The 24,132-nt window shown below is 52.6% G+C and overlaps 1 protein-coding gene across 1 annotated transcript in view; it reads left to right on the top strand.

Moving 5' to 3' along the window:
• Window positions 1-15,699, top strand: part of KCNK3 (potassium two pore domain channel subfamily K member 3) — a 91,113-nt gene extending 75,414 nt beyond the window's left edge. The window contains exon 2 of the mRNA XM_048846072.2: window positions 6,627-15,699. Within this exon, the coding sequence (XP_048702029.1) occupies window positions 6,627-7,513 (887 nt within the window). The 3' untranslated portion in view covers window positions 7,514-15,699. The remainder of the gene's footprint in view (window positions 1-6,626) is intronic.
• Window positions 15,700-24,132: the final 8,433 nt, after the last annotated feature.

Below are 24,132 nucleotides of genomic sequence, written 5' to 3' on the forward strand. Positions count from 1 at the left end.
GGGCTCCAGCGGGCGAGGGGAGACAGAAGGGGCAGGGTATGGGCAGGGCTGCGGGGGGGAAGGGGCGGGGGTCCCCGAAGTGGGGGGGTTCACGTGCTGCCCGGTCTTTTCCAGAAGCCGCTTTAGCCAAGCGCCATCTGTTGGGCTCAACGCAGGCGTGCAATTTGGTGAAATTTAATGGCCTGTGCCATGCAGGTGATCAGACTGGATGAGCGGCTGGTCCTTCCCTGCCTAAGAATCCAGGACCCAATAGACAATGGTGGGATCTGGATTTAGAGCAGACCTTTTTTCAGAGTAACTTTCTAGCTCCTTTTGGCTCTAGGGAAACTGTGTGGGGAGCCATGCAGGGCTGGGGCAGAAGCCAGATGCCAGGCTGTCGATTTCAGTCGAGGGCCAACCACTCTGAGGTTGGCTTGGGTTCCACACTGCTGCCGTGGTTGTCCTAAAGCCCTGGCACGAAGGGCTTTCAGGCAGGAGTCTTCAAGGTTCACAAAGCTCAGGAGAAGCAGCTTGTCCATTCGTGTGCCCTCGCGAGCAACGCTCGCCCATCGCGCTAGAGCCAAGCCCAAGTCTAGAACCTCCCACCTGAACGCTGGAGCTTGGGGTATAAAATCAAGCCCAGCTACAAGCAAGCCCTTGCTTTGGTTCCGCACACCCGCATCCCTGTCTGCCCAGATCCGGGGGGAAATACGTCGCCGGATGCCACATTTTGCAACGATACAGCTTTGTAGACGTTACCCAGAACCGGAGAGTCAGCTGCACCCCCCCACACCATCCCGGATCATTTATAATCCTGATCCAGAGCCGGGTTGAGCTGCCCAAGCACCTCATTCAGGGCAACAGGACCTGTGGGTGCTCAGCACCTCTCCAGATCAGGCCCCGAGAGCGACTGAGAGCCCAGCCATGACAAATCTCCTGCTGATTTCAACGACAGTAGGGTCAGAGCCCAGGAGCTGCAGAAGCAGGAGGGGGTTATTTTAGCCCCAGCCTAGAGGTGCTGTAATGGGTACACAATTCCCTCCCCGCATGTGGTGAGTCGTGGTTCCCACCACGGCAGGACCTAGCCAGATGGACAGGGTTAGTGCCCTGACACGGCACTGCCTGTCGTGCGTTTGGTGTGCTTCCACCCTTCCCCTCCTGGGCTGCTGCCATAGGGGTAGCCGTTGGGATTCGAGGCGAGGCATTGCTGGTGGGTGTTACGAAAGGTTTCCGCACAGAGGTATTTATGGAAGCAAAAGGGAACGGCCTTTTGATCTGGTTAGCAAAGCTCCATCTGCAGTTCCCGGAGCTTCGCAATAAATAAATACAACGTTTTGAAGAGAGAAATCAGGGTCTCGCTGCAAGGCTCATTTAGGCACCAAGAGCTGGATCCTCCGCTGGCGGATCTCTGCACAGCTCCGCTGAAGCCACGGGGGTGACACCCCGGAGACGTCACCTGAGGCCTCAGACCAGACAAACCAGATCAGGCTATCTGGTATCCCACCCCTTGCCACACTGCCTCAGATCATTGGCCCAGCCCGTCCAGTCTTCTGGCATATCGGAGCAGATGATTGGCCCACCTGAGCTGTCACACCAGATCCGATCATGGTCCCATCTAGTCTGGTATGTGGTCTTTGGTAGGGACAGGGCTGCGTGGGAGATACCAGTAATGAGGGCAGCCCTGTCAGATGCGGGAGAAGTTCTTCCTGATCCGAGCTGGTTGCGATCTTATGCCCTGAGGCAGGTGAGCCATAACCTACCACCGTTGGGCTGTTCTGTTAATGACACTTTCAAGGCACCTACAGCCTGATTTTCAAACCGCTTGGAGTCAGGTTCAATGGGAGTTTGGGAGCTCAGCACCGCCGATAACTCACCCCGTCGAACCTTCCATCTCAGCACCACTCAGGAGCTACATATGCAGCCAACTCTGGAAATGCAGCCAACTCTGGGGTGGGAGACAGCCGCCAGCTCACTGTAAACAAATCCACTCACCGCTAGCCACCCCCTCGTGGCCAGGCATGGCATGGCAGCTCTGTCCTTTCCGTAGGGCCGCCTGGTGGATGGGTGCTCTGGGGCTGTGACTTCTGGTGACTCAGCCCCCCCTCAGTGGGGTCACCATCTCACGTCCACCGCTTCTGGCTCACCCTCTACTCTGGGTCCCTATACTGAACAGCTAACTCCACTCCTCCATCCTTTGCAGATGACACTAAGCTGAGGGGAGAGGTAGATATGCTGGAGGGTAGGGATAAGGTCCAGAGTGACCGAGACAAATTGGAGGATGGGACCAAAAGAAATCTGATGAGGTTCGACAAGGACAAGTGCAGAGTCCTGCACTTAGGACGGAAGAATCCCATGCACCGCTACAGACTAGGGACCGAATGGCTCGGCAGCAGTTCTGCAGAAAAGGACCTAGGGGTGACAGTGGACGAGCTGGATATGAGTCAGCAGTGTGCCCTTGTAGCCAAGAAGGCCAATGGCATATTGGGCTGCATTAGTAGAAGCATTGCCAGCAGATCGAGGGACATGATCGTTCCCCTCTATTCGGCACTGGTGAGGCCACTTCTGGAGTATTGCGTCCAGTTTTGGGCCCCCCCTACAGAAAGGATGTGGACAAATTGGAGAAAGTCCAGTGGAGGGCAATGAAAATGATGAGGGAGCTGGGGCACATGACTTACAAGGAGAGGCTGAGGGAACTGGGCGTATTTCATCTGCAGAAAAGAAGAGTGAGGGGGGATTTGACAGCAGCCTTCAACTTCCTGAAGGGGGGTTCCAAAGAGGATGGAGCTCGGCTGTTCTCAGTGGTGGCAGATGACAGAACAAGGAGCAATGGTCTCAAGTTGCAGTGGGGAAGGTCTAGGTTGGATATTAGGAAACACTATTTCACTATGAGGGTGATGAAGCACTGGAATGGGTTCCCTAGGGAGGTGCTGGAATCTCCATCCTTAGAGGTTTTTAAGGCCTGGCTTGTCAAAGCCATGGCTGGGATGATTTAGTTGGGGATCGGTCCTGCTTTGAGCAGGGGGTGGGACTAGATGATCTCCGGAGGTCCCTTCCAACCCTGATCTTCTAGGATTCTATGATTCCTCCACCTGTTCTGTAGTTCACCCAGGTCCCTTTCTACCGAGACTCTCAGCTTCCTCTTCCTTCTCCTCCTTTCTTGGTCAGGGTCTCTCCCAGGGCACTGTGCCTGGAGACCTTGTCCTCGCTTGGCTTGGAGTCCCCCCCAGCTTTCATTCTTGTGCTGAGCTTCTACCTGGATAAGAGCCTCCCTCCTGGGCTTTATCACCGCTTAGCCTGGCTCTCCCTCGTTAGTGCAGCCACCTGCTTCTCTTAATGGCCAAGTGCCTGATTCCCCTCAGGGTGGCGGGCTCAGGCTGGCCTAGCCCCAGGCTGTCCAGCAAATGGGGCAAGCCACCTTGTGGCTCCAAGAGTTCAAACCTGCAGCTCAGACCCCTAAGTCGCCCCCTCCAACCTGCCCTTGCTAGCTGTGACGTAATGAGAAAGCTGAAAGACTGACAAGGTATGATATGGGCGCAAGAAACCCCCTGTTAAATCGCAGCTCCCTCTCTGTGTGCATGGTGTCCATACAGCATTATAAACGGGGAGGAGGTGTATCATGGGCTTCTGCAGAGACCAATGGCCAGGATACTCAGTCAGGAAGGAGCAGACTGTTACCAGGTTTCTTTGATCCCTGCCAAATCTCTGAGTCAAGCACATTTCCCACAAAGGCTCTGCCGAGCCCGCAGGCTCCACTGGATACAGATACGGGTGGCAGTCATAAGGAATAAGGCCTTTTACCAGAATTTGGCACGTGGTTTGTACCGTGGAGAAAACAGATTAATTGAAATCTGGATGGATTCAGGGGCTTTGCGTGAACATTATATCCCCGGGGGCACTGCACAGGTGCCCCCGACTGCCCCACATTCTCACCGAGGCAGTGTCTAGGAACCCCAGCCCAGGGCAGAGCTCCCATGCATTGGAGGCTGGGTGGGCAAGTAACAAAGATGCCCGTCCCCACTCCAGAGAGCTCACCCTCAGAGGAATTGATGGGCATTTCAAGGGAGCCAGGATGCAGGCAGGAGAAGGGGAGATGGAGAGAGAACATGCTGGGCTGATGGAGTTTTTCCCCACCCTTGTCTTACCCCTTGGCTAAATTCAAGGACTCATAGGCTTTAAGGTCAGAGGGGACCATCGGGATCATCAGAAGGGACCATTGGTTGTCTCTGCCTTCATCAGTTTAACCTTCTCTCTGGCTTTTCAGCCTGGCCACCCACCCTGTTGGTGCCTTTCTCACCACTGCTACAACCCTGGACTCTCTTCGTCTCCAGCTCTTCGGCCTCACCTTGAAGACCATCACCCCACCCCAACCCCCGCTCTATGTCACCCATCTCATTTCCTCCCGCTCCTGCCCTTGCTCGGTCTGCACCTCTTCATCCCTTCCTCTCACACACACTTTCACGCCTTCGCTCATGCCTGGGGGAAGTCTACCTTTTCCCTTTGCACTTGCCTTCAAACTCCACCTCCTCCACTAGCCCTCCTCCCACCTCCTCAGAAACAGGCAACTCAATGGCCCGCTCGGTTCTTGGCTTTGTTCTGCCATAACTTATGTGTGTTGTAAGAATCTGGGGGTGACAGTGGATCATAAACTGAACATGCGGCAACCATGTAATGCAGGTGTGAAAAAGGCTCCATCTTGGGTGTATTAACAGGCGTGTCGTATGTTAGATGAGGGTGGTAAGTGTCCCGCCCTATTCAGCACTGGGGAGGCCTCAGCTGGAGCACTGTGTCCAGTTCTGGGTGCCACACTTTAGGAAAGATGTGGGCAAATTGGAGAGAGTCCAGAGGAGAGCACAAAACTGATCCAAGGTTTAGCAAACCTTACTTATGAGGAAAGGTTAAAAACACTGGACCTGGTTAGTCTTGAGACAAGAGGATTGAGGGGGGACCCGATAACAGTCTTCACATCTGTTCTGGGCTGTTTTAGAGAGGATGGTGATCAATTGTTCGACATGTCCACTGAAGGTAGGACAAGAAGTACATTAGAACGGCCATATTGGAGCAGACCTATGGCCCCTCTAGCCCAGTATCCTGTCTTCTGAAAGTGGCCAATGCCAGCTGCTACAGGGGGAATGAACAGAACAGGGTAATAAGTGAGTGATCCATCCCCAGTCATCTGGATGGGCCCTTCTCCAGAATTTTGAGGGACGTTTAGATCCAGGGGTTCAGTTCAGCATTAGATAAGGGGTGAAATGTCAAGTTCAGACCCAAATTTGGATCCAATCTCCTGCTTGTCTTCACTAGATAATGAGGCCATGACCTTCAAAAGTCACATTACCTAAGAGGTTAAACATGACTTCGTTGTCAGTGTAGACAGGCACCGTGATGTTTAACACTGTGTCAGCTGCTCATGGGTAAAGCCTACTAGAACCATAGAGTTAACCAGATCACCACCCACTGACATGATGTTAAATGCCCCGGCACCCATCCACACTGAGTGCCAGTCGTGTGGGTGAAATCCTGGCCCTACTGAAGTCAGTGGGAGTTCTGCCTTTGACTTCAGCCGGGCCAGTGTTTCACCCCAGGTTAGAATCATAGAACCATAGGGCTAGAAGGGACCACAAGGGCCGTCTAGTCTAACCCCCTGCCGAGATGCAAGATTTGTTGTGTCTAAAGTTAGTTAACGTGATTCCTCAAGGCTGTGTTCTAAGACAACCTAGTATTCAAACAAAGGTAGGGGATGGTGAGCTTCGAGGGTTTGGTCCTGGCCCATCTCTCGGATCAGAGCAACTGATTACTAGCAAACCTTTTCCTACAAGCCAGAGGCAGCAGTACAGTCCCTAAAGGTCCGTGAATCTCTTGGAACCCAGGTCTTCTGATCCTCTGCTGGCTTTTGATCATGCCAGGGGCTTTATATGTTCTTTCTTTTTCTTTTCCTTTTTTGTTTGTTTGTTTGTTTGTTGAGGTCATGCTATCCTCTTAGTCTGTAAAACCATCTGTAATTATTTCTTGTAACTGCAGGATGAAGATAAAGCTGATCAGCTGCAGGTTTTTATTGCTGTTGGACTCAGTCCAGAAGCAATTCCTAATCATCCCTTGAAGAAGCTGCAAGTACCGCAGCAGCAGATGTCTTAGGCACTGTGCATTTGTCTTTTCTCCCACCCTTTGTCTTGTCTGTGTAGATTGTAATCTCTCTGGGACAGGGACTGCCTCTTTCTGTGTATCTGTGCAGTGCCCAGCACAATGGGGTCCTGATCTTGGTTGAGGTCTCTAGGAGCTTCCATAATAAAGATAAATAATAGTAATATCCTGCAGAAAGGATTCGTTGAGTCACAGAGTTTAAGACCAGAAGGGACCGTTAGATCCTCTAGTCTGAGCTGTATATCAAGACCAGAGAATTTCACCCAGTTATGTCTTCATTGAGCCCAGTAACTTGTGTTTGACTTACAGCATCTTCCAGAAAGGCAGCCATGAAGCCATCAAGATATGGAGAATCCACCACTTCCATTGGTAGTTTGTTCCATAGGGGTATCCATTGGTATGGCCAATCTGGGTACCCCTAAACAATAGCTAAGGAAGGGGAAGGTGGGAAGAGAGTAGGGTTTGGAGTGTACTAACCAGGCAATGTGCTTTGTATTTATGGTCCGTAGGGTACGGCCATGCAGCCCCAAGCACAGACGGTGGGAAAGTCTTCTGCATGTTCTACGCCCTGCTGGGGATCCCGCTCACACTCGTCATGTTCCAGAGCCTGGGTGAGAGGATCAACACCTTCGTCAAATACCTTCTGCACCGCATCAAGAAGTGCCTTGGCATGAGACGGACGGAGGTGTCCATGGCCAACATGGTCACTATTGGGTTCTTCTCCTGCATCAGCACCCTGTGCATTGGGGCCGCGGCATTTTCCTACTATGAGCACTGGAGCTTCTTCCATGCCTACTACTATTGCTTCATCACCCTCACCACCATCGGCTTCGGGGACTACGTGGCACTCCAGAAGGACGAGGCGCTGCAGACCAAACCCCAGTATGTGGCCTTCAGCTTCGTCTACATCCTGACGGGGCTGACCGTCATCGGGGCCTTCCTCAACCTGGTGGTGCTGCGCTTCATGACCATGAACGCCGAGGACGAGAAGCGGGATGCCGAGCACCGAGCGCTGCTCACCCACAACGGGCAGGCCAGCAGCGTGCACACCACGGACACCACCTCGTCCACCACCGCGGTGGGAGGGGGCGGCGGGGGCGGGGGCGGATTCCGCAACGTCTACGCGGAGGTGCTCCACTTCCAGTCCATGTGCTCATGCCTGTGGTACAAGAGCCGGGAGAAGCTGCAGTACTCCATCCCTATGATCATCCCCAGGGACCTGTCCACCTCGGACACGTGCGTGGAGCAGAGCCACTCCTCGCCTAGCCGCTACCCCGACACCCCCTCCAACAGATGCTTCTGCAACGCCCAGCGCTCGGCCATCAGCTCCGTCTCCACGGGACTGCACAGCCTCTCGGCCTTGCAGGGACTCATGAAGCGCCGCAGCTCTGTGTAACTCCCCCGCCCCTTGCCCCCCGCCCCCACCATGCACACACAACACTGAGGACCCTTCGTTTTTAATATAGAGAGGAAACTTATGGAGACCAGCAGAACCGGGTGAAGGAAAACGGTCAGATTTTATTGAGATTCAACAGACCGATTCCAAAAGGGACAGCCCGAGAGACGGGGAGTATGTTGGCTGCACAAATGTGCGTGCAGACGAGTGTGTCTGTGCGTGCGTATATGGACGTATAGCTACAGATGTAGACACACGTGGAAGCTGGTAAGCTGTCTCTTATGCTCCTTTCATTGAGAAACTCTTTTGCATCATTTTGCAACAACTCCATGAAATGTGAAACTTGAAGCGAATACACGGATAGCTTTTGAAACAGCCGACGGAGGGGTGCGCATCGGATCGGCTCTGGTACAGGCAGATCCCGTCTATGTTTGCATCTCTCTATTTATACCTCTCTGGACTGACAGGTGGACCTAGTGTCCTCTTAGCACATCTCCCTGCCCACGCCCTGCCCTAGATAAATACCTGGGCTACGCACCCCGCTGCACTTCTAACCTCACCCCACGCTGTCCCGGTGAGCCGGACGCGCCGGTATGTCATACACTTTGGGGGTAGCTTCGCAGCTGCACTGGAGGTTAAGAGAGAGTAGATGTGCGTGTGTGTTCGTGCACACGCCCAACTTTGTACCTTTCATGCAGGTCGGTCAGTTACACACACAAAATATTCCCAGCCAAAGAAGCAAGTAGGGGTCTTGGACAGGGGCTTTCTTCCTGTTTCCATCTCCTCCTCCCCAGGAGCTTCGCTGTGTTTCTGTAAAAGATGCACTGCCAGTTTCCCAGCATCTGCCGCATACCGGCTCACAGAGTGGCCACGCAGTCATGTCTGCCTCTTAACATCACGCCATGGCCTCGGCGCTTGGCTGCATCGTTGTTACATGGCGTGACATCAATGGCGTTGTGACATGACTCCCAACATAATCCCTTCGGTAATCCCATGGGCTGGTCCCAAATCCCATGGGACGCAGGACTGTGCTGCGACCTGCGGGGAGGTCTGGCACCAGGGACGAGTCTCTGCTCTTAGGCCAGCTGGAAAGGATTGTATGTTTTCTACTGGGAGATCAAAGCCAGAGGTGATATAAACACTGGGATCACTGACACATTGATAAGGCAGAGTGGGTCGTAACTTACACGCCATAGGGGGAGATGTAGTTGATTCTATGTCTCCGACTAGAATGGTGCCACCCTTGCTGACACCCTTTCCACCCTATCCGCGGGTAAGTTACATCAACCACTTCTTGATGGTTCCCACCTTTGACTTTCGGATCTAAGAGCATTACTAGCCACGGCCCATCTGCTCATTCCTCCTCCAATAGTAGTTCCTGTCCCCTCGACATCATTTGCTAACATCGGTTCAGAAAAAAAAGGGGGGATTCCAGGGCAGCAAAGCCTCCTGGTTAAAAGTCGTGGCTGCATCACCGAGCAAATCAGGCTAAGAGGGTCTTAGGCAGAAGCTTTGTATATTCCTATGCACGTGATCCTGCCACAACAAGCTGGGTGTCACGTAGCCGGCTCTCTGATTCCGGCAGGACTGGGATGGAAATCAGATCTGGGCCAGGAGGAGTCCTTTTTTAACTGGTTCTTATTCACCAAACCGCAGGTTTGTGGCTTCTTATATATCGCAGCTGAGAGGTGGTTGAAAGCTACAACAATCCTTGAAGATGAGGAGATAGGCACCTCCTCTTGCATTTGGGCCAGCACCCCCTAAACCAAACCAGTGTATCCATCCATGTCAGGAAAGCGTAGAGACCCGCCCTAGACAGTGCAAGACGAGCCTGGGAAATAAAAGCGACCGACCCTTTCTGTTTATTATTTAATACAACCCTGTTGTGTTCTGAAGAAGGGTGTGTCTGTTCCATGGCTGATAGTGTCTAGGTCTCTTCCGTGGTGAGCAATAATGAAATGGGAGTGGGTGTTATGGACAAGTTTCTGTATCTAGCCATTTACGCATGGGTGGCTAACAAAACCATCTGTCTTCCCGAGTCTTAGCCACAAAGGGATGGGAATTGCACGTCGCTGGGCTGGGGAGACTTTCCTCCTAAGACGCTTGACGTTGAATCCGGAGAAGCGGCTGCTGTGGCCTCCCCTTACATTTGGTTCTGCTCCGAAAAGGGACGGTCCAAAAGCACTCACTTCAGTGCTGCCCTTCCTCGTGGGATCTGGGTTCTTTCCTTCTCCCACATCAACGACCGCAATAGTTCAAGCGTTCGGTTGATGGTGAAAGAACAAATTCCAACCCCCCTCCTCGACAGCTGTATTTGCTCTGCTGGGCTCATGGGAATAAAGCATATATTTCCCACCATCTACCGCAGATAGGACTCTGGGCTACCCCGGTGGAGCAAATCTGATAGGTAAGAAGGGGCTGTTTTTACATAGCTATGCTCCTTTTCATGACCACAACTGCATTTTCATACGAACTCTGAGCAAGGGATCTGTAGGTAAGATCTGCTGCTACTTTGTGGCTGGCGGAGAAGAGTCGGGACTCGAGTGGGTGGGGCTACTGCATTCACACAGAGGGTTGCCACGTCCCCTTTTCTCCTCCCACACCCGCATCTGGGGAGTACCTCCCCGGTGCCTTTTTCGGCACATCGACTCTCAATATGCAACTTGTGCAGGGAAGCAGCTGCCGCGGGGGTGAGGCTGGGGCAGGCAGGGCTCTGGTAATTGTTTGTGGGCGCCCCATGGCATTGGGTGCCTTTCTTTCCCTTTCACAAGAAGAAGAGTTGATCAGAAATTCTGTACCTAGGTCATTTCTTCAGTTCAGTTGCCGATCTCCTGCTCAGCTTTTGTCCCCGTTGCTCCGTCCGGCAGTGGCAACGCGAGACGTCTGGGTAGGGAGGACCGCAATGGACAAACGCAGCACAGGGCAGGTGAGGCGGGAACCATCCCAAACACGACCCCAAGAGCTGATGCCCCCCAACAGGTGGAAGGCTCCATCCAAGTGCCAAGGAGTGCCATGGGGGGGATGGGCAGGGCGGAGAGGGAGGACTGCTTCGGTTACCGCCCGTCTCCTGTGGCTAAGGGTTAATGAAAGGCACCCTGGCTTTGGGGAGAAGCAGCCTGCCCTCCCCTCAGGCAGGTTCGCCCGCCCTTGCCTCTCCTTTCTGCACTCTGATCTCAATCCCATCATCAGCATAACCCAGGGGAGATCTTAGCCTCAGGGGTAGCCACTGCTGGGCTGGAGAGGGCTCTGGGCAGGCAGGGGAGAGGGCTCTGGGCAGGCAGGGGAGGGAATCATAATGTCAGTCGTTCCCAGGGACAGAGTCTGGCATGGGATCAAAGGCCCCTGCCAGGACAGGAAGCTGTGAGGATGCCAGGAAGCAGCCCGCAGCCTCGCCCAGGATTTACCACCCCCCTGCACATCTCAAAGCAAGGTGGGGGCTGCAGTGACATCCCGCCCCTCCCAGTGAGCCGAGGGCTTAAAGAGGCAGCAGTAAAGACGGATGGGCCCCAAATTTGACCTGCCTTTCCCCCTTCCCCTGATTTGTTTCTCTCTTTGCACGTTTCTTCCTGCTGAGGATCTCAAAGAGCTTCACAGATGTTAATGGGCTGAGCCTGCCAGCCCCACTCCGGGGCGGGGACGGGTCATTTGCCCCGTCCGACCCAAGGGAAACGCGAGGGGGCAGAGCGAGGTTATGTGGCTTGCCCAAGGCTGAAGGGGAGGTCAAGTAATAATGTGGAAACATACCCCAGCAGGTCTGATCAGCTGGTTCCCTGCCTGACTGGGGCCCAGCACCCGTTCATGGGCCCTCGGCACACGGAGCGCCCATGAACACCTCTGTGTCAGCACTTAGGCTGGCTCAGGGACGGAGGGAAGGTGGCTCACGCTCTCCCAGTCCTGGGACAGTCGTGGCCCCCAGTGCAAGCTGGGACAGCCCTGAGGGTGTGCTACCCTGTGCCCCTTCCTCAGTGGCTCCTATCGGTCACAAAATACCCACGACATAAGAATCCCCAGGCCAAACCTCCACTTGCATTTGTCCGCTCCCCACCCCTGACATGCTCCTATCCTGGGGCTCCCATGGAGGTGGTGTAGAGATGGTGGAACCGGTTCTGCATCGGGCACGTGGAGACCACTTGCATGGGGGAATTCCCTGGGAGGCAGTTCACCCCTGGCCTCCAGCCCCTTTGTGCCAAGCCAGCTGTTGGGCAGGTGTGACTGCAGCCTCCAGGGTGCTGAGAACATGCAGGTCCCATGGCTCCTTTTGCCAGATCCGGGGAATTCCTTCTTCCAGTTCCGTTGCTCAGCTTTTTCCGAACGAAAACTGTGAAATAGACGCGTCAAATGAGAGAAAGCCTTGGCTCCAGACAGGCCATTTTTGATACGTCGCACAAATGAGAAACTTTATTTTCCTCAATAAAAAAATGATAAGGTTCCGCAATACAAACGATCCACAACCCCTCCCCCCCACCCGAGTTAGGGGAGAGAGATTGCCCACGAGATTCATTTCAAAACGTAGCCAAATAATATGTCCCCAAAAGTTCCAGGGTGAAATCCTGGCCCTCCCTGACATCAGTGGGCTCTTTGCCATTGATTTCAATGGTGCCAGCATTTTACCCCACATTGGGCCAGTCTTCATATCTTCTTCTTTTGACACAGATGCTTCCACTGAGGTTTCATCCCAGAGTGTGTCTGTTTGTCCCACGTACTGCAGCACAGAAGGCCAAAAACAAAACCAATTCCCCAAGTCATAATCAAGGGGAGCAAGGCAACGAGAAATCTGTCTCAGTTCTCTGCCAGGCACTGCCCAAATGCACTGCTGCATCACAGAGACCTCTCTGTCCAGGACGTGCATTAAAGAGCTAGCAAGCCACACTTCAGTGCACTTGCTAAACTAAAATTGACAACAAGCAGTCAAGTCCTATCAACCCTACATCGGCAAACAAGTGTGCACAGCCCAGCACTCCTGTGCAACTCCAGTCTAAACAAGTGTGTATGGCCCAGTGCTCAGGAGCAACCCTGCAATAACAATCCATAAGGAGAGGGAAACGACCCTGAAAGGAAACAAGCTTCTGTTTCGTGTTCCCTGTGCCAATGCATTATCCATGCATCTTGCTGCAGAGAAAAGGCGGGGGGGGGGGGGGGAGATACCAAGTCCACAGCTGGACCAGAAGTGCCCAGAGTTGAGGGTGGATTTAGACCTGAGGGGCTGGTTCAGCCCATTCTAAACTTAGAGTTCAAGCATAAAGTTCAGACCCAGATCTCAGGGCTATTAGGATCCCAGGTTTTGGTCCAGCAATGGGGGTGGCCTTTCGGGGTATGTCTATACTGCAATGTAAGCCCATGCTTGAGCCCTGGCTCCAGGCTAACCCCCTTTGGGTCTATACTGCAACCGTGCTAACCCAGGGCTCGGACCCAGGGCATGGCAGCTCCCAACAAATGCAGATAAGGTCAGCTTGTAGGTAAGAATGTATGGGCTGGCCCTAGGGTAAACAGAGATCGTCTATCAGAGGGGTCGCCGTGTTAGTCTGGATCTGTAAAAGCGGCAAAGAGTCCTGTGGCACCTTATAGACTAACAGACGTATTGGAGCGTGCGCTTTCGTGGGTGAATACCCACTTCGTCGGATGCCTGCAGTGGAAATTTCCAGAGGCAGGTATAAATATGCAGGCAAGAATCAGGCTTGGGATAACGAGGTTAGTTCAATCAGGGAGGATGAGGCCCTCTTCTAGCAGTGGAGGTGTGAACACCAAGGGAGGAGAAACAGCTTGTGTAGTTGGCGAGCCAGTCACAGTCTTTGTTTAATCCTGAGCTGATGGGGTCAAATTTGCAAATGAACTGAAGCTCAGCAGTTTCTCTTTGAAGTCTGGTCCTGAAGTCTTTTTGCTGTAGGATGGCGCCCTTTACATCTGCTAGTGTGTGTCCAGCGAGGTTGAAGTGTTCTCCTACAGGTTTTTGTATAGTTGTCACGGAGTCCCTGGGCGATGCTCTGGAACTGCTCCCCGTGAAGCCAGTCAGGACTCTGGGGCAGTCGCCTTTCTGTGAGCAGCCTGTCTGCAGGACAATCAACTCACACAGCTTCCACCTTCCTGGGTCTGACCTCGGAGCATTCAGCCTCCTCTGCCCCTCCGTGTGCTTCCCCCAGCGAGTCCGCTCAGGCAGGGCTCCTGAGGAAGCCAGAGGGTCCTGCACCCCAACTTCGCAGTCAGACGTGACTCTCAGCCAGCCAGTAAAACAGAGGTTTATTAGATGACAGGAACATGGTCTAACACAGAGCTTGTAGGTGCAGAGAACAGGACCCCTCAGCCGGGTCCATTTTGGGCCCAGTGAGCCAGACAACCACGTCTGCCCTTTACTCCATGTCCCAGCCAGCCCCAAACTGAAACTCTCTCCAGCCCCTCCTCCTCTGGGCTTTGTTCCTTTCCTGGGCCAGGTGGTCACCTCATTCCTTTGTTCTCCAACCCTTCAGCTTTCACCTTGCAGGAGGGGAAGGGCCCAGGCCATCAGTTGCCAGGAAACAGGGTGTCGGCCATTCTCTGTGTCCAGACTCCTGCACATACCTGCCCTCTAGGGCTCTGCAATGATCATACCCCCTTACCCCACCACCTAGATACTTAAGAACTGCATAGGGGAAACTGAGGCACCGCCACAATATTCGGAGGAAACATTAAGAACAGTCCCACTTCGTCACATTGCCGTTCCTAATATCTGCTTTGGGTCCATTTATCCTTTTACGTAGGGCGATTTATCAAGTGATCCATCCCCTGTCGTCCGCTCCCAGGTTCTGGCAGTCAGAGGTTTAGGGAAACCCAGAGCATAGGGTTGTGTCCCTGACAATCTTAGCTACAGATTTTCTTATAGACAATAGCTATAGACAATCTTAGCTGTAGCCACTGATGCACTGATCCTCCATGAACTTATCTTGTGTCACTGGAATCTGGTATGCAGCTTGCCCTTAAATGCAAGATGCAGTCAAACAGGCTGATGTACTGCATAAACCCTGACTATAAGGGTGCGGTCGGAGGGGGGACAGCAGGCAGAGGTGGAAACCCTCATCGGTAAAGGTGCATATTTATGGAAAAGGTAAAGGAGGGGGAGGGAGATCAGTGGCACTTGGCTTCCTGGGGGAAATTGTTTTTTGCCTAAAAAATGGAAGCTATTGCTTTACACACACACACACACACATGGACGGGGAGAGCACACACAAAGCTCAAGCTATGGAGGGGAAAAGGGAAACATTTTGGACACAATGTTTTAACAACAACAAAAAAGAAAAGAAATCTAGACTGGTTTTCACCAAAACACCTGAAAAACTGTCACTGGGGGAGCCCAGGATCTGCCCGGATAAGAAGCTCCATGGGCAATGAGATAAGGCAGAAGTAGTTTGTGCCCAGGGCTCCAACCCCCAGCTCGGTGCAAGGCAGCTGCAGAGCATTTGGGCGTTCTACGTGGGTGCACGTAGAGAGCCGTCTGGTTTCATTTTCCTGCCAAGTGTTTTGCAAAGCAAAAGCAAAATCTCTCGTCCCTCTCACCTTCCCTGACCCCTTCTTCCCAATCGGTAGTCTCCCGAGTTCCATCCCTCCACAGACACCAAAGCCATGAGCGGAGATCATATTCGGGACCTTCTGCACCCAAAGCACAGCACTCTGTCTCCTTGGGCAAAAGGCACCCCTCCGTTAGCTGCGAGTCCATAGCAGGCTCTTATAACTGTTGGCACCTCCAGGGCGGGACACGGTAACACGCACTAAGCAGCGGATTCCCCACACTGGTGATTTTATAACTTGATGTAGCTGGGTTAGCGGTGACAAACAATGTAACACAACTGTTCCCAGAGCAGCATTTTCAAAGCACGAGCCAAACCCATGTCTCACCTTTTAATGAATGAAAAATGTGTTTCTAATACTTGATGACATGTACATACTGTTAGATATGAGAAGATATTTATTATAGATGAAGGTATATTCATCATATCTCTATAAATATATAAATATCGATCGTAAAGGAGCATTTGGGGGGAATTTGGAACAGGGTTTTGATGACTCTGGGACGTTTTCTCTTAGCGTCTTTCTCATCTTTAGACATGGAGAGAGTTAAACACCGTCAGACAAAGGTTATCCGTTTCTCATGCCAAAGCATATTTGTACTGCTGTTTTACTTTCATTATAGAGAGAAATAAAGTCTGATTCAAAGCTCAGCGTTGCTTCTGCCTTTTCTTCTCAAGGGACAATCTGGATTATATTCAGATTACTTATGAGTCTTTGCACTACTGTTGCAGCCCTAATTGAGATCACAGCCTCATTGTGCTAGGTCAGGGTGTGCAAACTTTTTGGCCAAAGGGCCACATCTGGGTATGGAAATTGTATGGCGGGCCATGAATGCTCACAGGATGGGGAGGTGGGGAGGGCTCTGGCTGGGGGTGCGGTCTCAGGGGTGGGGCCGGAAATGAGGAGTTCACTATGTGGGAGGGGGCTCCAGGTTGGGGCAGGGGTGGCGCGGGGGAGAAGAGGGGAGGGCTCCAGCTGGGGATGTGGGCTCTGGGGTGGGCCTGGGGATGAGGGGTTGGGGGTGCAGGGGGTTGCACTGGGCTGAGACAGAGGGGTTCGGAGGGCAGAAGGGGGATCAGGGCTTGGGCAGGGGGTTGGAGTGCAGGAGGGGTGCAGGCTCCAGGCGGTGCTTATCTCAAGCAGCTCCCAGAACCAACGGCATGTCCCGCCCCCAGCTCCTATGTGGAAGCACAGTCAGGTGACTCTGCACTCTGCCCTGTCTGCAGGCGCTGCCCCTGCAGCTCCCATTGGCCTAGGTTCCCAGCCAATGGGCGCTTTGGGGGCAGCGCTTGGGGCGGGGGCAGCATGTGAAGCCCCCTGGCTGCCCCTATGTGTAGGAGCCGAAGGCAGGACATGCCACTGCTTCCGGGAGGTACATGGAGCGGGGCAAGCCCCCAACCCCACTCCCCGGCTGGAGCACCGGAGAAGGGCAAGCCCCAGACCCTGCTCACTGCCGGGAGCTTGAGGGCCAGATTAAAATGTCTGGAGGGCTGGATGCAGCCCCCGGGCCGGAGTTCGCCCATCCCTGTGCAAGGTCCTGTAAATGCCCATAGCAAGAGATAGCCCTTACCCCAAAGAGCTAAATAGACAAGGAAGAGAGGGGAAGGGACTTGCCCTAGGTCACCGGCAGACATGGGACTAGAAACTAGGAGTCCTGAGGCCCTTGCCCTGCCTACTGGACTACACTGCTTCTCAGGATCAAACTGGAGCTGAATTTTATCTTCACAGTCAGCAGATAAGTTTATGAGAACTATCTGCTACAGGCAACCAAGCTGCAAGATGCTGGCCTGGTCCCTTACCTGAACTCCCCCTTCCAATACCTTCTGCAGTACTGCACCCAGATTTTTAATTAGCTGTTTCCTTCCTGAAATTGTTTCCTTCCCTGGCTTGTTGTTGCAGAGCTGCCTGCAAGGACTGGGCTGCACACGCTGCACGCGAGAAGGAAAAAGGACCAGGAGAGATGGGAATTCAAGGAGAGACTAGGAGCAGCTGGATAGAGAAACTAGGGTGTCACTCCGCGAGCTGCGAGTCCATAGCGGAGGGGGAGCCAGCAGAGCAAGGGGCCCCTCAGCAGTTAGAGAGAAGTCTGGGAACAGAGAAAGAACCCGAGAAGAGATGGAGAACAAAGGAGATGGGAGCAGAGGGGACTAAGGGTATGGGAACGAAGCAAGCAAGGAGTGTGGGGGCCTGGGAACCTAGATCTTGGAGTCCAGGGATCTAATCCTAAACCAGCTATCTGCCAGTGGGGTCCAGGCATCTGCCATTTCTTTGCACTTGTATTTATTTTTGCATCTCTGAAATGTGAAGGTTTCTTAATTAGAAGAGCCTGTTCTCCTGCCTCCTGACATTTCCCATGGAAAAAGCTGCAGCCTTGTGTTTTTCCAGGACTTCTGCCTCGTTTGACCAGCCCCTGGATCTTCTCAGAAAGTCCTGGGACCGCTTGTGAAGGCAGAAGCCTTCAGAGTTATTGCCGTCGGAGCCTGTCACCACAGTAACACTGCGACACAAGGGGATACGTGACGGCAGGGGCAGCGTAGGCCACATCATACAGGCCTCAGTCCGATCACCTCCCTCTGAGGAGCTGAGATCTAGCTAGCTAACGTCTTCTACTGCTGTCCATCAGTGGAATCATAGAATCATAGAATCATAGAATATAAGGGTTGGAAGGGACCCCAGAAGGTCATCTAGTCCAACCCCCTGCTCGAAGCAGGACCAATTCCCAGTTAAATCATCCCAGCCAGGGCTTTGTCAAGCCTGACCTTAAAAACCTGTAAGGAAGGAGATTCTACCACCTCCCTAGGTAACGCATTCCAGTGTTTCACCACCCTCTTAGTGAAAAAGTTTTTCCTAATATCCAATCTAAACCTCCCCCACTGCAACTTGAGACCATTACTCCTCGTTCTGTCATCTGATACCATTGAGAACAGTCTAGAGCCATCCTCTTTGGAACCCCCTTTCAGGTAGTTGAAAGCAGCTATCAAATCCCCCCTCATTCTTCTCTTCTGCAGGCTAAACAATCCCAGCTCCCTCAGCCTCTCCTCATAACTCATGTGTTCCAGACCCCTAATCATTTTTGTTGCCCTTCGCTGGACTCTCTCCAATTTATCCACATCCTTCTTGAAGTGTGGGGCCCAAAACTGGACACAGTACTCCAGATGAGGCCTCACCAATGTCGAATAGAGGGGAAAGATCACATCCCTCGATCTGCTCGCTATGCCCCTACTTATACATCCCAAAATGCCATTGGCCTTCTTGGCAACAAGGGCACACTGCTGACTCATATCCAGCTTCTCGTCCACTGTCACCCCTAGGTCCTTTTCCGCAGAACTGCTGCCTAGCCATTCGGTCCCTAGTCTGTAGCTGTGCATTGGGTTCTTCCGTCCTAAGTGCAGGACCCTGCACTTATCCTTATTGAACCTCATCAGATTTCTTTTGGCCCAATCCTCCAATTTGTCTAGGTCCTTCTGTATCCTATCCCTCCCCTCCAGCGTATCTACCACTCCTCCCAGTTTAGTATCATCCGCAAATTTGCTGAGAGTGCAATCCACACCATCCTCCAGATCATTTATGAAGATATTGAACAAAACCGGCCCCAGGACCGACCCTTGGGGCACTCCACTTGATACCGGCTGCCAACTAGACATGGAGCCATTGATAACTACCCGTTGAGCCCGACAATCTAGCCAGCTTTCTACCCACCTTGTAGTGCATTCATCCAGCCCATACTTCCTTAACTTGCTGACAAGAATACTGTGGGAGACCGTGTCAAAAGCTTTGCTAAAGTCAAGAAACAATACATCCACTGCTTTCCCTTCATCCACAGAACCAGTAATCTCATCATAGAAGGCGATTAGATTAGTCAGGCATGACCTTCCCTTGGTGAATCCATGCTGGCTGTTCCTGATCACTTTCCTCTCATGCAAGTGCTTCAGGATTGATTCTTTGAGGACCTGCTCCATGATTTTTCCAGGGACTGAAGTGAGGCTGACTGGCCTGTAGTTCCCAGGATCCTCCTTCTTCCCTTTTTTAAAGATTGGCACTACATTAGCCTTTTTCCAGTCATCCGGGACTTCCCCGGTTCGCCACGAGTTTTCAAAGATAATGGCCAATGGCTCTGCAATCACAGCCGCCAGTTCCTTCAGCACTCTCGGATGCAACTCGTCCGGCCCCATGGACTTGTGCACGTCCAGCTTTTCTAAATAGTCCCTAACCACCTCTATCTCCACAGAGGGCTGTCCATCTCTTCCCCATTTTGTGATGCCCAGCGTAGCAGTCTGGGAGCTGACCTTGTTAGTGAAAACAGAGGCAAAAAAAGCATTGAGTACATTAGCTTTTTCCACATCCTCTGTCACTAGTTTGCCTCCCTCATTCAGTAAGGGGCCCACACATTCCTTGGCTTTCTTCTTGTTGCCAACATACCTGAAGAAACCCTTCTTGTTACTCTTGACATCTCTGGCTAGCTGCAGCTCCAGGTGCGATTTGGCCCTCCTGATAACATTCCTACATGCCCGAGCAATATTTTTATACTCTTCCCTGGTCATATGTCCAACCTTCCACTTCTTGTAAGCTTCTTTTTTATGTTTAAGATCCGCTAAGATTTCACCATTAAGCCAAGCTGGTCGCCTGCCATATTTACTATTCTTTCGACTCATTGGGATGGTCTGTCCCTGTGACCTCAACAGGGATTCCTTGAAATACAGCCAGCTCTCCTGGACTCCTTTCCCCTTCAAGTTAGTCCCCCAGGGGATCCTGGCCATCCGTTCCCTGAGGGAGTCGAAGTCTGCTTTCCTGAAGTCCAGGGTCCGTATCGTGCTGCTTACCTTTCTTCCCTGTGTCAGGATCCTGAACTCAACCAACTCATGGTCACTGCCTCCCAGATTCCCATCCACTTTTGCTTCCCCCACTAATTCTACCTGGTTTGTGAGCAGCAGGTCAAGAAAAGCGCCCCCCCTAGTTGGCTCCTCGAGCACTTGCGCCAGGAAATTGTCCCCTACGCTTTCCAAAAACTTCCTGGATTGTCTATGCACCGCTGTATTGCTCTCCCAGCAGATATCAGGAAAATTAAAGTCACCCATGAGAATCAGGGCATGCGATCCAGTAGCTTCCGTGAGCTGCCGGAAGAAAGCCTCATCTACCTCATCCCCCTGGTCCGGTGGTCTATAGCAGACTCCCACCACTACATCACTCTTGTTGCACACACTTCTAAACTTAATCCAGAGACACTCAGGTTTTTCTGCAGTTTCGTACCAGAGCTCTGAGCAGTCATACTGCTCCCTTACATACAGTGCTACTCCCCCACCTTTTCTGCCCTGCCTGAACAGTTTATAACCATCCATGACAGTACTCCAGTCATGTGAGTTATCCCACCAAGTCTCTGTTATTCCGATCACGTCATAGTTCTTTGACATCACCAGGACCTCCAGTTTTCCCTGCTTGTTTCCAAGGCTTTGTGCATTTGTATATAAGCACTTGAGATAACCTGTTGATCGCCCCTCATTCCCAGTATGAGGCAGGAGCCCTCCCCTCACAGACATTCCTGCCTGTGCTTCCTCCCGGTATCCCGCTTTCCCACTTACCTCAGGGCTTTGGTCTCCTTCCCCCGGTGAACCTAGTTTAAAGCCCTCCTCACTAGGTTAGCCAGCCTGCTCGCGAAGATGCTCTTCCCTCTCTTCGTTAAGTGGAGCCCGTCTCTGCCTAGCACTCCTTCTTGGAACACCATCCCATGGTCGAAGAATTCAAAGCCTTCTCTCCGACACCACCTGCGTAGCCATTTGTTGACTTCCACGATTCGACGCTCCCTACGTGGAGCAGGTCAGCACTTATGATCTGATGGGAAATACCAGAATTTGCCAGATAAATTTGATCTCATCTTTCCTCCCCGCCTCTGCTTTGTTTGCAACAGCACTTTTTTCTTCTTATTATTATTATTTGTCTTACCATAGTGCCTTGGAGTCATGAACCAGGACTCCATTGTGCCAGGTGCTGTACAAACACAGAACAATAAGGCAATCTGGACCGGCTCTTATTCTGTGTTAATAGCACACCCTAGCTATCTATCTTCAGTACCTACACAGCACCTATTACCCTAGTTTCTGAGCACCTCACAGTCTTTATTGTGTTTATCCTGATAACTCTGCTGTGAAGTGGAGCAGTGGTATACTCCCATGGTGAAGATGGGAAACTGAGGCACGGGGTGGATAACTGACTTGCCCAGGGTCATGCAGGAGGCAGAACAGGAAACTGAGCCATCACTCAGCCATCCTTTTCCTCCACCCTGTTCCTGACTCGGGGTTCTGCGTCTGACTGTAACATGGTTATTAATAGAGCACAACAGTATCTGAGGGGCTGATCCAAAGCCCACTGAAGTCAATGGAAAGATACCAAGGACCAGCTAAGTTCTCACTCCTGCTTCCTGGCAAGGGTGCTGCAAGGTGCAATGCTCGTGTCCCTGGACCTTCCAGTGACTGAGCTCCAGCTCAGATCCCGTCATCCCCAAATCTACCAGAGAAAGCTAAAGACGGGCTGGAGCCCACCAAACAGGCGGGCGGATCAACGAAGCTCAGGGCAGTGGCAGGCGTCACTGAGGCAGGGAGAGCCTCTCTTGATGACGTGGTTGGCAAAATGGGTCCAAGTGCCTTTTGGGGAGGAGGGGGAATACCTGGGGACTGGCTGTCCTAAAGCACTCCATGTGCTCCTCCACCAGGGCCCCTGTGGGGAGGGTACGGGGGACTCTCCGACAAGCCACCAGGTGAGGAATCCCTGCTCCTGCCCCTCGCAAAACATTTCCTCTTCCGGGCCGTGCGGGGTCCCAGGCAGCTGAGTCAACTTAGAGGGGAAAGCAGGTGTCCCGTTGCAGAGCAAGGCTCTAAGAACTTCCTACCCAGCTTCTTTCTGAGGCCACCCTTCTAACGCAGCTGAGCTGCCCGGTTGTCACCCCACCCTCCATGTCTGATCAATCCAAACAAACTGATGCAGTAAATCCATAACTTCCACAGATCCTTTGATAAAACAGCTTTCCACTCACAGTTCCTCAGCCACCCCCCAACGGCCACGATACCGTCAGAGCCCCAACTTTCCACTGACAGCCCCTCAGCCACCCCCCAACGGCCACAAAACCTTCAGAGCCCCAACTTTCCACTGACAGCCCCTCAGCCACCCCCCAACGGCCACGATACCGTCAGAGCCCCAACTTTCCACTGACAGCCCCTCAGCCACCCCCCAACGGCCACAAAACCTTCAGAGTCCCAATGTTCCACCCAACGGTCCTAGGCCCCCAACTCTCATGGGTCCTTTGGGGCCCGAGCCTTCCACCAGACAGACCCACAAATAACCTCAGCTGCCAAGAACTTTGTGGGAAGGTCAGGGGGACCCCAGGGCCTGTTCAGGGGGCGAGGACATGTGCCCCTGCCCATGCTGTACCTCTTCTGTGGTTGAAGCAGACTGATCTTCTTTCCGAGAAGATTGTGCACAGGCCCTCACCAGGTCCACGCGGGGAGACGTAAGCTCCTTGCTCTGTGCCCTAATAGGCCCAGCGGCTCGGTTTTTTGAGCCCACTCACCGGAATTCGTTTTCCAACATTAAGTAACATTAGGAGATATTAGGATATTTTTGCTTCAGTACCCAATCCCTGCTTAGCAGGCACCCAGCTGTCAATTGGGAACGTATGGAGGTGCCACCCTGTTTCCTGTGGAGAGGGAGACACAAGAAATCAAACACATCCTGGCAGTGGGGGTGATTTTAATCTCTGTATTCCAAAGGAGGGGAGGGGAAGGAAAGGAAAGGAAGGGAATTGCCTGCAATGGGATTTGGCCAAGACCTGGAGGCTAGCACCTCTTCTTGGAGAGCAAACAGCACAAGCTCTGTAATGACCGTGTGTGGTCAGGAGCTCAGTTTTACGTCTCATCCAAACGACAGCACCTCCCGCAGGCCCAGCACAGCACCCTCTGGGTCATGTGCCCTATTGATTGAGCAGCAGCCGCACTTCCCACCGCATCCTGGGAGGTCTCCCACTCCCATACTGACCAAATCCCATCCTGTTTAACTAGTGAGACATGGTGGGTTCCCAGTCCATGGCGCTTGTCCCCTGGCTCCTTGCCTGGGCCAGGTTTCAGAGCTCGCTGAGCCACACACCAACACACCTGGCGATAATCTTTCAAATAAATGCCCTTTTCTGCCAGTTTCGCAACTGCTTTTCTTTTTACGTGGATAATACGTGCTCAGTTCACACCAAGTCGATAGCAGCCCTGAGACGCCCTCTAATCTAATAACATTAAGCCCTGAAAGGAAGAAATCTGCCCTGGCTTACCACGAGAGCTGCTTATCTCATGAGCCGCTCCATCCCCAGTGCACACAGGGTTCAGGCCCGACCAGGCTCGGGTACCAGACGCTCCCTGAAAGGTATATGCCAGCAAAGGATTTTTCTCCCCGGTTGCTCCCCTTGTACCTCTCTGAATTGTAGCAACCCACCATCCACTCTGCCATAAGAGCCCCCCAACACATTCAGAGTGGGACGCTCGAGGGCAACATTAGCTATTGACTTCAAGGCAGCAGCTGCTCCTTTTGCCCACCGCAGTAGCTCCCAAAGCAACAGAACATTGGATCCCAAGGTCCCAGCTCACCTCTGAGCTGCCATAGACATAGCACCCCTGTGACGCTGGCAGACCGGGTGCCAGCTCATGCCCAGGTCCCCAGGTCTTCGTGGGACACTGACAGATACCTAGCTAGACTCACCCCTGTGTGTTAGCCCTGCTGAAATGGGTACCAGAGTGATCAAAAGGTGTTTAGTGTTCAGACTTTGTTGAATACTTGGTGAGTTGCTGCATCTCACTTACTGGCATCCCACCTTGTAAGGTCAGATCTGAACAGTTGTATTGTGAGCCCAGACAGGAGAGAGAGGTAACTAGCAGGAAGGGTGATCTTCGGCAGTAGGTGTTACGCCCTTCCCAAAAGGAAAGGTCCGTTGATACCAGAGGAGCTACTGTGGGACATGGCAACTGGAATTTCTCTACCTATCATCAACAAGAGGACAACAGACGTTTTTGTTGTTATTCTGCCTCCTCCCATGATGATGAGTCACGCAGGGG

The sequence above is a fragment of the Caretta caretta genome, chromosome 3, assembly GCF_965140235.1.
Source record: "Caretta caretta isolate rCarCar2 chromosome 3, rCarCar1.hap1, whole genome shotgun sequence".
NCBI lineage: Eukaryota > Metazoa > Chordata > Testudines > Cheloniidae > Caretta > Caretta caretta.